We start from the raw sequence: 15,186 nt of genomic DNA on the forward strand, positions 1-15,186 counted from the left end.
CCAAACCACCAGTTGCCACCGAGTCAATTCCGACTCATGGCAACCCCATGTGTGTCAGAGCAGAGCTGTGCTCCATAGGTTTTCTTGTTTTTAAATTAAAAAAAAAAAAAAAATTTGTGCTTTCAGTGGAAGTTCACAGTGCAAATTAGTCTCTCATTCAAAAATTTATATGCAAATTGTTTTGTGACATTCGTCACAATCCCTGCAATGTGTCAACACTCTACCACTTTCTCTTTCCACCCCGGGTTCCCTGGGTCCATTTGTCCAGTTTTCCTGACTCTTCCTGCCTTCTCCTCTTTGCTTTTGGCAGGTGTTGCCCATTTGGTCTCCGTACTTGACTGAACTAAGAAGCACGCTCCTCACGTGTACTATTGTTTGTTTTACACGTCTGTCTAATCTTTGGCTGAAAGGTGGACTTCGCGAGTGGCTTCGCTCTGAGTTAGCAGGGTGTCCGGGGGCCATGGTCTCTGGGGTTTGGTTAGGCCAGTACATCTGGTCTTTTTTTGTGTGAATCTGAATGTTGTTGTACGTTTTGCTCCGGCTCTGTCTGGGACCCTCTGTTGTAATGCCTGTCAGAGCCGTTGGTGGTGGTAGCCGGGCGCCAGCAAGTTATTCTGGGCTCAGGCTGGCGGAGGCTGTGGTTAGTGTGGTCCATTAGTCCTTTAGTATTTTCCTTGTGTCTTTGGTTTTCTTCATTCTCCTTTGCTTCTGACAGGATGGGACCAATAGACGTATCTTGGATGGCCACTTGCAAGCTTTTAAGACCCCAGGTGCTACTCACCAAAGTAGGATGCAGAATATTTTCTTTATGGACTATGTTATGCCAATTGACTTAGATGTCCCCCAGGACTATGATTCCAGTCCTCAGCCCCAGTAATTCAGTCCTTCAAGGTGTCTGGATGTGTCTACGTTTTTTGTTTTTAACGTTTTATTGTTGTTTAGGTGAAAGTTTACAGAGCAAATTAGTTTCCCACTCATCAATTTATATGCAGCTTGTTTTGTGACATTGGTTGAAAACTTCATAGTGTTTCCAATGGCTGATTTTTTGGAAGGAGATAACCAGACCTTTCTTCCAAGGTACCTCTGGATGGACTCAAACCTCCAACCTTTCAGTTAGCAGCCAAAACCATCAACAGTTTGCACCACCCAGGAACTCTGAACTCAGACACACCTGGGTTGAATTCAGAATCTACTCTTTAATAGCTGTGTGACCATCAGCAAGTATTTAATCCCAAAGAGCCTCATTTCCTCATCTGTAAAATAGGAATAAGAATTTTATTAGAATTCGATTCAAATAGAATTGGGTTTTTTCAAAAATATCTTAATTGATAATACAATATTTAATGTGTACAAGTTTTGATATGTATATATTCATAAAACCATCTTCACAACTAAGATAATAAGTATATCTGTCACTACAAAAGTTTCTTTGTGTCCCTTTGTAATTCCTCCCTCTTGCCTTCCTCTTCCCTCACCCAGTTCCCAGGCAGCCACTGATCTGCTTTGGTCATTGTAGATTAGTTTGCATTTTCTATAAACGGAATGGCACAGTATATACTCCGTTTCGTCTGGCTCCTTTCACTTACAGAGTTGTTTTGAGGATTAAATGTGCTCCTCCATGCAAAAGTCCCAGCACGTGCCTGAGTGCAAGCACTCAAAATCCCTGAGCTGCTGTGTCAGTCAGCAGAGGCTCAGAGGTGCTGCAGTAACAAACAGCCCCCAAAATCTCAGTGCCTCACAACGAAGTTTACTTCTTGCTCCCATTACAACTCTGCACCAGGTGGTCTTCACTCAAAGACCCAGGTTGAAGGAGCAGCCTCTATCTGGGTCACTGCTAGTCTCCAGGCAAAAGAAAAGCAAACACAGTGGAGACTTTGTTTCTTAAAGTTTCTCCTTAGATGTGACACATCTCACATGCTTACATGCCATTAGCCAAGTCTGATGTCAATGGTACGGGCCGTAAGATGCTCCCCCAGGGAGAAGTCATGAGTCTTTCAAACGGTAATATTAGCCCCATGTAATTCCACTATTACTGTTGCCATTATTACTCAGTTCTTCTATGAGCCTGCCAAGGACTTTACACATGTTATTCCACCCAGTTCTCTTGGGCCCCATCACTAGGCAGAGCTGACTCCTCCCCAAGGGCCAGAGTCCTCTCATTCACCAACTCCCAGTGAGTAGGGTCAGATCATTGTTTTGGAAGCCTAGGGACTAGCTAAGCCCTGCAGGCTCCCTTTCTCTGTTATCCTTGGCCATGGCCCACTCGGTGCATACCCCAGCCCTCCTCTGAGCCTTCCCACTGGGCCCCACGGTCTGTGTGCTGCCTTAATCATAGCTTCTTTTCTGGATGAGCTGCCTAAACTGAGCGGCTTCCTTCTACACTGGGCTTTCTCCATAGACACGGCTTCCCCTGAGCCTCTTATCTGCCTCCCAGGCCTTCCGTGAGTGACCCACCTCACAGGCTTTTCCTCGACCTTGTTGCCACTGTTGCTCAGTCTCTTTTTCTCAAACTTAACTCTCCCCACCTTGGATCCTGCTCCTCCTGAAGTGCTCCAACTCAGAGTAGGGCCCTATTGTCCACAGGATCACCCAAGCCAGCCACGTGGTCATCTCCTGCCTCTCCCTTCCTTATCCCTGCCTCCATGTCCAATGAGAATCCTCAAAAACAACAACAAAAAACACAAACCAGTTGCTGTCGACACTGACTTATGATGATCCCACATGCGTCAGAGTGGAACTGAGCTCTGTAGGGTTTTCAATGGCTGGTTTTTTGGGAGTAGATCACCAGGCTTTTCTTCTGAGGTTCCTCTGGGTGGACTTGAACCTCTAACCTTTCTGTTAGCAGCTGAGCACATTAACTGTTTGCATCGCACAGGGACTCTGAGAATCCCCAAGCCCTGTCAAATCCAGCTCCAGAATGTCCCAGGAGTCCTCCCCTTCCCTCCAGCCCCACTGTCCTGCCCTGACCTGGCCAGGGCCATGAACGCCCCCTCACCAAAGCCTCCTAACTGGCTCCCAGAATTTTTTTTTCCTTCCTTCTCATCTGTTCTCCACACTTAAGCTAGGGTGCAGAAATCAAAACATAATCACTCTCTCCCTGCCAACAAACACACAAACCACTCACTGGCTTCCTGCTGGCCTCTGGATAAACTGCAAATCCCTGACCCTCCCTGGCAGGGCCCTGCTCCCCTCTCAGCTCTCCATCACCTCCCCAGGCCTTGCGCTCTCCTCCCAGCTGTCACTCTCTCTTTGGCCTCCTAGGCTTTGTGCTCGTTTTTCCTTTTTCACGTCACGCGCTGTTAAACGAATTCCTGGACGCATCAACTGAGAAGTGCTTTCTCCAGGTATTCCCCCATCTCTCCGTGAAGAGTAAAAAGTAGGAGTCCCAGAATGTGCTCGGTGCCCCTGTACTTATGCCATCAGTTCTGTCTACTGTCAAGACGTGGAGGGCTGAAAACAGGTCCATCCATCTTTCAGCCTTGGGAGGATGGTGGAGCGGACGTGGGAGGGGGGTGGGGGAGAGAATAACCAATGAAAAAGGACAATAGTAACAAGCATAATAAACCGGAAAAACCAGTTCCCGTTGAGTGATTCTGACTCATCATAACCCCAGGAAGAGTAGAACTGTGCTCCATAGGGTTTTATTTATTTTTTTTAACAATTTATATAAATCGTTCCATGACATTGGTCACGATTTTCACAATGTGTCAGCATTCTCATTATTTCCACTCTGTTTTGTTTCCATTGATCAGGCTTCCCCTCCCCTCCTTGCCTTCTCATATTTGCTTTTGGGTAAATGTTGACCGTTTGTTCTCGTATAGTTGATTATTTAAGGAAGCACATTACTCGTGGGTGATATTGTTTATTTTATAAGCCAATTGATTGGCTGAAAGGTGACCTCCAGAAATAGCTTCAGTTCCAAGTTCAAAGAGTATCTTATGGCAATAGTCTCAGCCGGTGCCTGTGGTTTTAAATGGCTGATTTTTTGGAAGTAGATCTCCAAGTCTTTCTTCCAAGGTGCCTTTGGGTAGACTTGAACTGCCAACCTTTCAGTTAGTAGCTGAGTGCTTACCAGCTTGCACCACCCGAACCTGTAAAAACCCGTTGCTGTTGAGTCGATTCCGACTCATAAAAAAAAAAAAAAATTTTTTTTTTTTTTTTTCCTAAAAGACAGAGTAGACCTGCCCCATATGGCTTCCAAGGAGCACCTGGTGGATTCAAACTGCTGACCTTTTGGTTAGTAGCTGTAGCTTTTAACCACTGCACCACCAAGGTTTCCTTACAGGACCCAGGTACTCCAAACTCATGTTTACTTTGCCCATCCTAAGTGCCATACACTAACCCAAGTACTCCATACGGACTAATTATTTTTCAGACCCATATGTTATTTTTTTAAATTGACGTATAACTTGCCTAGAGAAAATACAAAATCATAAGTGAAAAACTCAATGAAGCTTCACAAAGTGACCACACAAGTGACCAGCACCCCAGAGGTCCCCGCTTTGTGCCCCTCTGTCTAGAACCTTCTCGGCGGGTACCTGCAATCCTGACTTCTACTACCATACAAGATGCATTATGCCCGTTTTCGAAGTTCAAATAAATGAAACTGTATAGGTCTTTTGTGCCTGATCTCTTATGCTCAACATTTCACGTGTGAGATTTATCCAAGCTGTTGAGTGTAATTGTAGTTTGATGCTTCTCAGGCTAGGATTCCTTTTACCTATTTATGCATTCCGTGGTTGATGGGCATTCTGGTAGTTCCCAGTTTTGGGTGATTACATATAGTGCTGCTGTGAACGTTTTTGCCCACGTCTGTTGGTGGACACACACACTCTTTTGGCATCGCTTCGTCATCGAGAAGGCAGAAGTTAACTCTAGTGGATACCACCATACAATTTTCCAGATTTCCCACCAGCTGTGCACGGAGCTCTGGACTCTTAACCCTCAGGACCACCCTCCACGTGCGATGTCATGGACAGCTGCCCCCAATCTCCTCCTCACTGGGGGCAAGCCCCCATGGTGTGATCGTAGGGCCAGGTTCGCTGGATTTCCTGTCCCTGCCTCCCAGCTGCGAGGCACTGCCCTGTGACCTGAGCTCTGTAATTAGAGGCGCACCCTAGGAGTTTGTCTCTTCAGGGAAGGTCAGTAGGGCCCATGGCCCTGAGGGTCCACTGCTGTAGGGTGACAGCTGTATTCCAGTTGGTTTTTTTTTTTCTCCTGTGTTCTGGGCTTTCCACCTTCCCTTTGAGCCTGTGAGAACTTCTCCACATCCCTTTGTTGTTAGTGGCCATCGAGTCAGCTCCTGACTCATGGCAACCCCATCCACAACCAGATTGGACCATTGTTACTCATAGGGTTTTCACTGGCTTCGACCTCCATGGCCAGGAGGGTCCACCTGAGGCTGCCAGGCAGTGTTGCTGTACCTTGCCTGTTTGGCACGGAGTTTGGACGGAGGGATTTCCTTCCAACTCCTTACTATCACAGTGCATTTTAAACAGCTGATGGGTTGGTTGACAATTCCTGGGCCTGGGGCAGGACCCAACTGGTGAAGAGGAGGCAAAAAGAGGGTCGGAAACTCAGGGGTAGGAATCTCAGCAGAAAGTTCCCCCAAAGGGTGGAGTCCAGCTTTTGAGCGGGAGTTGCCTCTTCGAGAGGGAGTGGGTCCAGCCATATGAAAAAGTTCAGGAAAAGCTGGGTTAGCAGTTGACAGTCCAAATCCAAGCTCGCCTCCGTTAGATAAGCACTTCCCTAGCAAGAAAGGATTACTTTCCAGGGTGAGTAGCCTGCAGCTACTCAAGCCAGGGAGACCAAGGCAAGACCCAGGCAAGATGTATGTGGCCTGCAGCCAGCTTGGGAGCCACTCCGAGGGCTGGAGAGGGATCAAAGAAAGGGTGTCCAGTGCCAAGTGCTCAGGACCCCGAGGCTGGAGAAAACCGTTACTCCCAGGTTGCCAGAGAAAAGGCTGTGATCTTTTGCAGTAGGAAGTGCCCTGGGCTTTTGTCCATCTCTTGGCCTCCAGTTTCACTGGAAGCTTGTGAGAGTCCAGAGATGGTGAGAAGGTACCTTGTCCCTCCCAGCGCAGCCCCTGAGCTGACTCACTAACCTTACCATCAGAGAATTCAACTGCAGCAAACCCCAGATGTGGCAGCCTCTGGGTTCTCCCCTCTGTTGCCTTGGATAACAGAGCAGCAGTCCCGGTGGCAGAGATGACATGTAGCAGTAACACCCTCCAACCCCCATCTGGCACGTCCACTCTGACCGATCAGTGCCTGAGCCATGTGTTGTTAGGTGTTGAGTCCGTTCCAACTCATAGAGACCCTGTGCACAACAGAACAACACAGTGCCCGGTCCTGCACCATCCTCACAGTTGTCGTTATTCTTGAGCCCACCGTTGCAGCCACTGCCATGCCAGTTGTAAAATATTTTGAATATCACCTCAGTCTGGGGGGTCCACAGACCCCAGCTTTTGAAAATTTTACCTGTACCTCTTGATCTCATAGCTTTGCAGAGGGGGATGCATTCCCAGCAATGCAGAGGCCAGCCTCCAGCTTGCCCCTCTCCAAGTTGTGGCCTAGTCCTAGGAGGGGGGTGGTCACCCCTGTTCCCAGGAGATCAAACTGATGTCGGAGCTGAGCAAAAATGTAAAGTTTGCTCTTGAAAAGGCCAAAGATCCCCTTTTTCATGGGAAGTGCAGGCTCCCTAAAGGGCCCTCAATTCTCATCTAGGTCTGGCTAGTCAGAGTCCGGAGACCCTCACCCCAGTCCTCACCAAACACCAACTGCTCCCACTGTGCCAGCTGGGGTCCTACCTACTCCTGGGACAGGAAGTTTCAGTCTCCCCTCCCCTCTGTCTCTGCTTCTACCAATCACAAATCTGCTCTTCCATGTCTTCAAACCCTCATCTTATGCTTCGCTTGCTGCAGACCCCACCACTTGCCCTACAGCTTTGTTTCTACTGCCCCCTCTCTCTTCTGCAAGGACTTGAGCACCAGGTACTGCCGTCTCTCTCCTTCCCATCACCAAGAAACTTCTCCTGACTTACTGCACCTACTTCCTCAACTCCCACTCCCTCTGCAAAAATACTAATGACAACAGCAGCCAGTGTTGACTGAGCCCTTTGTGGTCTACATCAATGACTTAGTTAATCCTCACACTAACCCATGAGGTGACAACTATTGCTACCACTTTTCATGGATGAGGAAACTTAGCCAGTGAGGTTAACTCCTTTTACAAAGTTTCGGTTGCACAGTTGGAATTGTAACCCACGTTCTTACACAACCACCTTGCACTTCGGACCCTGCCTCCATCACTGGGTCACAACCAGCTCTTCAAAGTTCTCTAACTTCACTGGTTCACTTGGGAGCCTTGGCTGGGGCAGCTGCAAGCCCAAGGAAGAGGTTATCTCTTCATAGTCCTCCCTAAAATCTACTCAAAGTCCTCCCTTGACTCAGTCACTCCACTGTCCAGGCTCTCCTCTTCCTTCCCCTGCCCACAGGCTCTGTCCTCAACTCTCTCCTCTTATCCCTTGGCCATACCGCTTGTCCTCACAGCCTAAACCATCATCTCCTCTCTGGCCCACTCATGGGCTCCCAGCTGGCTGTGGACATCTGCCTCCAGATACTCCCAGGCAACTCCAGCCTACCATGTCTACAACCAAACTCCTCCTCTCTCAAATTCTACCACCACCAGCTCTCCAGCTTCTGAGGGTCCATCGGTCACCCTTCACAGGTCACTACCTGGTTCCTCCCCACTTCCTGCTGCCAGTGCCATTACCCTGGTTCAAATACCCCTTCCAAAGGGCTGAGCACAGGGCCCTGGAAAGCATAAGCTATAAAACTTACTGTAAACAGGAATTACTGCTTGTCTCACTCACTCACTCATTCAACAGTGATTTATCGAGCTATTTGTGTCTGGCACTGTTCATAGCAGCTGGGGATACAGCACTGAACGAGAAATTCCTTGCCCTCAAGTAGCTTATATCCTAGGAGGGGGAAACAGTCAATAATTTAAACAAATACATATACAGTATGTCAGACAGCTATGGAAAAGGTAAGGCAGAGAAGGCAGACATGTGGTGCTAGGGTGAGGGTTGCTGTTTTGTATGGGATGGTCTGGGAGGCCTCATTTATAAGCCCCTCTTCCCCAAAGAGGATGGCATGATTACTGCGGGCTATGAGGTCAACCACCAAGGCCAAATAGAACACATCTACCACCACAATTACCATATCCAGGGAGATACACTCTCAGTCTTGGGAATAAAAATCAGAAGACTTTATTTTTAATTTCTTTAAACTGGAAACACTGGTTGCTACCAAGAATGGGAACTCAGAGGCTGGGGGAACAGGGTGGGAGTCCTCTGCTAAAAAGCCTTTTGTTAATCTTGGATTTTGAGCTACATAAATGTATTTCCTATTTAAAACATTAATAGGAAAGAATTTAAACAGTCTTCTGGAAGGGATTGGTGATTTACATGAACTACTTCCCCAAACAGGCCTGCTTTCCAGTCTCCCAACCTCTGCCAGAACCACGGAAATGCAGAACCCTCAGTGTTCCCAACCTTGAGGACAGCCACTAACCACCTTCTGTAAGCATCCGCCACACATTGCTGTCCAAGTGTGTGTGGACACCAGGCTAACAGTGACCACAATGAGACAGGCGCTCTCTTGGTGGTAGGGCAGAGGACTTGGGATGTGGAAAATCAACACGTCTGCTAAGCCCACAAACCCCTCTACATCTGTCTCATTCTTACAAGACTCTCCATCTTGGCTAGTGCTGAGCTTGGCCTTAGGCCTCACTCCTGATCTAGATCTTCAGGGACCACTCACTGCTGCATCCTGTTGGAAAGCCATGGGCAGATGGTCCACAAGTTGAGTTTAGCCAGCAGCTTGGCTTCAGCCATGCTCCCCTGGTTTCTTTCCTAGTGAATCTGGGGCCAGAGAGGGCTTTGCTAGGGTGGCTCCATACTGTTGGGGAGGGAGGGCTGGCTCTATACATGGCAAAGGCCTGCATAAATAGGTGCTTGAAAGGACTCTGGGAGCTGGAACATCCTGACCTAATCCTCAATGTGAGGACCACAGGGCTATGGCCAGGGAAGGTGGGCTGTTTGGGGGCTGGCCCAGCCGGGCATAATGTGGTCGGCTGGGGGTGGAAAATGGTTATTGCCCTTTAAATATTCCATATACCACCAAGTCACTGACACCAGACTCGACAAATTTAGGCTGCCAGCCAGACCACCATATCCCAGTAGTCTGAGCACTCTGCTAGAGGTCCTCAGCAGAGACAGTGTAGGAGGCAGGGCTTCGTTTCCTTCTCTCAATCTTGTGTGCCTAGAGCTGAGGTTGGCCCTCAACAGGCACTTTGAAATTGCATAATGAATGAATTTTAGATTTTCACTATAGGCAGTGAGCACTGAGAACCCAGTATTCTATCCCACCTCAGGAAATCCTCAGTGCAAACCACCCAGGGCTAAGGACTCCGAAAGGAAATTCAAACCCAGCCCATTTTCATCACTCACACCTCTCAGCAGCAAAACCTGCACCTTCTCCCTAAAAGGCTGATGAAGATTTCTTCTTAATCCATTAAAAACAAAGATGTTTATGGCTTTGCTGATAGCAGGCAAGAAAGCTAGGTGGATCAGCTGGCAACTTAAGGGGTTAACGATCAATTATTGTGGTCCATTCGAAGCGATTGAGTTTTCCACATAAAAAAACTAGGCTAAAGTTTTATGCCATTTTAAAAGGCATGTGAGGGGTGCTGTCTGGATACCCACTGCTGGAATCTACAGGGCCAGCAATGGTTTCTGGAACCTACAGTCTCTGGCAGGCTAAACATCTGAAATTAAGACTACCCCAGGAAAGCCAGGACAACATATAGCTGCTCTGTAGCAATGCACTAAGCCACAAAGCTAATGAACTCAGGAAAAATCAATTGGTTACAGCTTTGTGGCTCTTCACACAACACTTAGCACGCTGGCTTTGGTTTCCTCATCAGTTAGACAGAGGGACGTAGAATATTTCCCCAGCTTTTACCACTCTATGATGCTGGTTGTCACCAGCCACCTTCAAAACCAAGCCTGTTTTATTCTGCTTGCAAGAAGCTACTTAACGTCTTTGAGACTCAGTTTCCTTATCTATAAAAAAGAGGATGATAAATTGGGAGAGGCAATCCTGAACAGTGGGAAAAAAATGGACTTTGGAGTCAGTGAGGCAAACAGCCCCAAATCTTTCTTCATTTGCAAAATGGGGACAGTAGTATCTGTTTTAAGAATTAAACAAGATAAAATGCATGCAAAGACTTGCTCATGCCACTACACAGTAAATGCAAAATAAACACTGGTTTCCTTCCTTTGTTCCCATTTCACTTTCAGCAAATGTGAGAGGGACGTAAAAGTGTTGAAGTAAATCCTTAAGAGTGAGATCGGGGCCTTTTACATCAGATCTCTTCACCTACATTTCGTTCCTCTGACACAAGAGGCTTACCTCTGAGCAACACTGCCTATCACTAAACTTATTAGAGAGGTTCTGCAAGATTGAGGTCAAGAGTCTGCAGGAGAAACCAGCACGAATCACAGGACACACTTCTCAAAAATGGAAAAAGATGTGCCCCCCGCCCACGGTCAGTCTCGTTGGGTACCATCTCAGACCTGCTCTGTGGCAGCTTGAGGAGGCCGAGGAAGAGTCTGGGTCCTAGGCAGCTGGCACAAGGGGCCCCCAGGCCAGGAAGCTTTAGTGTGAAGGTGCAGTCCGCCCCCTAATTTCAAGGCAACTCAACATCATACCTGAGACCTGGCACAGGAAGCAGTGTGGAAGCAAGAGGCCCTGTTCTGAGAAGTAATTTTTAGATCTAAATTAACCACAGGAAGAAAGACCTTTTATCACATGTAAACATTTACAGGTTTCCAATGCTCTGGAAGAATGTCACCTGAGAGGAGCAGGGCATGTCCACAAGCAGAGCTCAGGGAGGGACCCTTTGCACACTGGGGAAAAGACGCAGTGCTGCTACCGGTCTCAGCCAGCAGGCTTCCCAGGCCCTGAGCTTCCCTGTCAGGCCCAGGATGGCTGACACCAGCTCTGGCTCTCATATTCCAGAAGCCACTCAGGAGTGGGCAGTGGGTTTCCTGTATGATGGAGATTCACTGTTCATAGTAGAGGAACTGAACCTTTAGCTCCCCATGAGAAGAATGTATTTTAAACCTGGAAAGAGTCATAATCTGAGATGTTCCACATGTTGTCAGCTTTACCTCTACAGCAGACATAGGGCCTCTTGCTTTTGAAGGAGGAACTTCTGGCTGTGCTGAGAGAGAAGGTCGTATGCGTGTGTGTCTAGGTGGCTGCTCTCCCTATGAGCAAAATGTGGTGGGCATGCCCAGGTCCATGATTTGGACACCTGTGAAAGCACAGCTGGGACTAAGCCAGTGGGGGGAACACATTCTGCAGGAGGTGGTAACCAGAAAGCTTGGCTATACAAAAGGATTCTGGGTATAACAACCCTAGTAAACCAGCAGGTGACTCTGGTTCTCATCATAACACCCAGCTCTTGCCTGCCATGTACCATACCCCCAAATCTAAAGGATCAGCCCTTTTCTACCTATGGCATCTGGCCAGCAAAAGAAAAGCCTACATGACCTCAGAAGCTCTGTGATGCTAACGGTGAGACTCTAATCAGAGAATGTGTGATATCTACGTGGTGGGGTTCTCAGAAACAAATGGGCCTGCTCAAGAGTCACCAATCGGTGGAAGCAGCTCCACACAGGAGGTAAGGGGTACAGGTGGCCTGGGCACTGTCATTGCCCATGAGGAAGTTGCAGCTTCTCCTCCCACCTGCAGTGGTCACAGGCATTAGAGAAGGGCACAGCTACATAGTGAGAACAGACACTCGACCTTTCCCCACTCCATGCCAAATGGCCTCCCCAAACAGAAAGGTAGAAAGGGCCAGGGTCCTGTGGTTTGATTCTTCTAAGGCTCAGAATGGGTTTTCTTTCAGGACTTGCTTGGCTTTGCTTGTTTTCAGGATTCCAATTCAGTCCAAGCCTCGATCCTCAGACAAACGGGGACAGGTTGGGGACTTTGATGTTGAGATCACCAATGTTGATGTTCCGAGGAATCTCAGGCAGGTTGATGTTTTTCACAGCAGACACAGCCCGGGCAGGTGCTGCTGAGAGGCCACCCTGGGGAGAAATGAGAGGTGGGTATGAGACAAATTCTCAGTGTCATCTGCTTTGAGAAAAGCAGGGGAAAGTGGCCTAGAAAAAGTCCAAACTGAGCACATGCAATCAAGTTTTGATTTTTCCTCCTTATTCCTCAAAGGCACGCAGACAAAGCAGTAAAGGTAAAGACAAAGCTGCCTTTAGGTTAAATGGGGACCGTGGTAAACCTGTTGCCGTCAGGTTGACTTTGACTCATAGCAACCTTGTAGGACAACAGAATTGCCCCACAGGGTTCCCAAGGCTGTAATCTTTACAGAAGCAGACTGCCACATCTTTCTCCCGCAGAACAGCCGGTGTGTTCAAACCGCCAACGTTTCGGTTAGCCACTGTGCCCCCAGGGCTGGTACAGGGATTCAAACTCTGCACTCCTTCAAGACTATCTGCTCCCCAAGGGTGTACGCTGTGTCCTATGTAGTCTTACAGCCCCGGCATCTAACAGTGCCCAGCACATGATAAGTGCTCAACAAATGTCTGCTGAAGTATCCGCATCATATAAATATCAGGGCACTTTTCAGGTGATGAAACAAATCAGAGCAAAACAAAACAAAAAAACGCTTTTCTCAAGAAACGGAAGACTTATAGACAAGTACAAAGCCACAGAAAAATTCTCAAAAGGAAGAGGAATGTCATAGCTCTAGGGCAACTGTTGACCAGCTCATCATGTGAAATGGAAAAGAACTGGCTTTGGAAATGTCATGTGGCAACAAGATGGGAGGTGATGACACGTGGGAGGTGGGGTGGTGGAAAGTGATACAAAGACTGGTGACGGAACACAGAGAAAACAGATGACTACGGTCAACCCTCACCCTCCAGGGTCATGCCCAGTGTGTGCAGAGAAAGGGAGATGTTGACACAGACTCTCAAAATCATTATCTTCCTCACTGCCTACTTTCAGGATACCGACTTCAGCTTCATCCTCGCCCAGCAAGTCTCTATGTCTTCTGGTTTCCAAATCCCTTGCCTCTGACTCACTTATTATTCCTGGAGGCTTCCCAGCCCGCATTTCTACAAGAACTATAGCTGCCACAATAACTGTGGTCTGGAAAAGCTTCTTCAGCAGGACTGCCAGTTCTCACAGAAAGAATCTGCGGTTTTGTAAGATCGAGTTCCGTTACACAAAGCAGTGAAGCTCTTTATGACATTCAGATAATTAAAGAGGTAATGCGTTCTGGTATTTCTGCCATGCGTGGAGGTGAGTGCCTATAATCTCTACTCCCTGCTAAGACTGAGGAAGAAGATGGCAAGACGTCACAGGGGTAGGATGGAATCTACTGTGAACATCTGTATCAAGCCCAGTGCCATATGGGGGTGGACTAGGGTAGTTATTTAAAAACTTCAGCCCAGACTCTAATGTAGCTTTTTATAAGGCTAACTGGAAAGGAGGAAACTGGCAACTCTTGGATCTGAAAGATACCATGAGAAATGGCTGCTAGGAGATCAGACTCACAGAGCACACAACTAGGAAACCACACTGGAACTGGAGAAGGGAATTCTGGGCCCCTTCAGGGAACATGTGGCTTTGAAAAACGGAATTATAAACCACAAATATGGGCCCTAACCCCCCAAGCCAGAAACTGTTTGCCTTCCTCTGCCATCTAGCTTTCCCATTCACACTTTCAGCCTGAAAGGAAGAGTTTCCAAACCTCATTTCTACCTGTTTAATTTTAGAACTGACCTTCAAATCAATCAGTTTTGATGAATTCAAAGAAGAAAGAAGATGAGTATGAAACGGCTCCCAAGTTTCCAGAGCAACACAGACCAACACATGTATACCCCCTCCCTCTGCCCAGGTCTTTCTCTCACCAGCCAGGGCAGGAGTCCAGGGGGTTACTCACCTCAGACTTCTCCAGCCTGTTTTGAGCTTCAATCTGGGCCACAATTTCATTCATGTTTGTTTCCAGCACCATCCCACCCATCACCACCTCCTGAAGGATATAGTGCACCTGGAGGGGAAACAAAAATGAGAAGAGTCAGAGCACTCAGTGACGGTTAGGGTGCAGCCTAGAAGGAAACCTCGCGGTTTTCCTGCAGCAGCAGTCAGGCACATCATGTCCTGATTCACCACCTTGAATGAGACCACACGGCATTTCCCCAACATCTTGGGCATATCACAATGAATCTCTCTCATCAGCAGTGGTAGACGTGCCTGGTGACACTTAAGGAAGTGAGGTGGTAGCAGAGACCACAGGCTTGGAAGTCAGACAGACGGTGTTTAAATCCCATCTCTACCATTTGTTAGTGCTTCAAGCTTCCTTCCTGGATTGTGGCGAGGGCTGAGGGAGGTAACGTGTGTGAAGCACCTAGCCTGGTACCTGGCACACACTGGGTTCCAAATAAGTAACTGATGGTTTTCATTACTCATATGGTCATTATCAACACTGATTGCCACTAAGTCAGTCCAGCTATGACAGAACAAGCCCTGTATAAGAAGCTGAACGGCAATGTCTCCCAGGCTCTGCAAGCCAGATTCTCTAGCCTGCACTTGCTGGAGGGAAGCGATCGGGTGAAACAGAGCCTATTCCTCTGCACCCGTTCTCATCCCCTATCTACAGCTTAGATTAGAACCAGCTTAGAATAAGTACTCGTCTAAGCATGAGCGTCACAACCAGCACTCAGGTTCCAGCTAGCCAGCAGTTCTCTAAACAAAGCTGAACCCCAGTGCACTCAACTGCTGTGACAGCGTAAAGCTTATTCAACTACTCTCTCCTACGGGGCAGGAAAGCTGCTACGGAAAGCCCGGGGTGAGTCAAGGCAGAGGTGCCCATTGGGTGGTATGTCATCTTTCAAATCAAATCATATCAACATGGCTTTCAAGGTGTTTATAGTCAAGTTAGGGAGATAGCAAGTACCACCTTGTATTGTTAACTAAGAGCCAAACTGGTGAAATCGTTTTCTAAGAGGTCAGAGGAGAGAGAGAGCGCTGGCTGCAGAAACCAGAGACGGCTTCTCAGAGGCAGTGGGAAGACTGAAGCTAGGGTCTGA

The 15,186-nt window shown here is 47.9% G+C and overlaps 1 protein-coding gene across 2 annotated transcripts in view; it reads right to left on the bottom strand.

The window, feature by feature from the left end:
• Positions 1 to 4,174: 4,174 nt before the first annotated feature.
• Positions 4,175 to 15,186, bottom strand: part of AP3S2 (adaptor related protein complex 3 subunit sigma 2) — a 55,411-nt gene continuing 44,399 nt past the window's right edge. The window contains exons 4-5 of one of the 2 annotated variants that reach the window (XM_010593827.3): positions 14,040 to 14,147; positions 4,175 to 12,165 (exon numbers count right to left, since the gene is read on the bottom strand). In XM_010593827.3, coding sequence (XP_010592129.1) covers positions 12,037 to 12,165; positions 14,040 to 14,147 — 237 coding nt within the window. In that variant the 3' untranslated portion in view covers positions 4,175 to 12,036. The remainder of the gene's footprint in view (positions 12,166 to 14,039; positions 14,148 to 15,186) is intronic. The other variant, XM_003413888.4, reaches the window with a different exon arrangement.

This window comes from Loxodonta africana, chromosome 13 (genome assembly GCF_030014295.1).
Source record: "Loxodonta africana isolate mLoxAfr1 chromosome 13, mLoxAfr1.hap2, whole genome shotgun sequence".
NCBI lineage: Eukaryota > Metazoa > Chordata > Mammalia > Proboscidea > Elephantidae > Loxodonta > Loxodonta africana.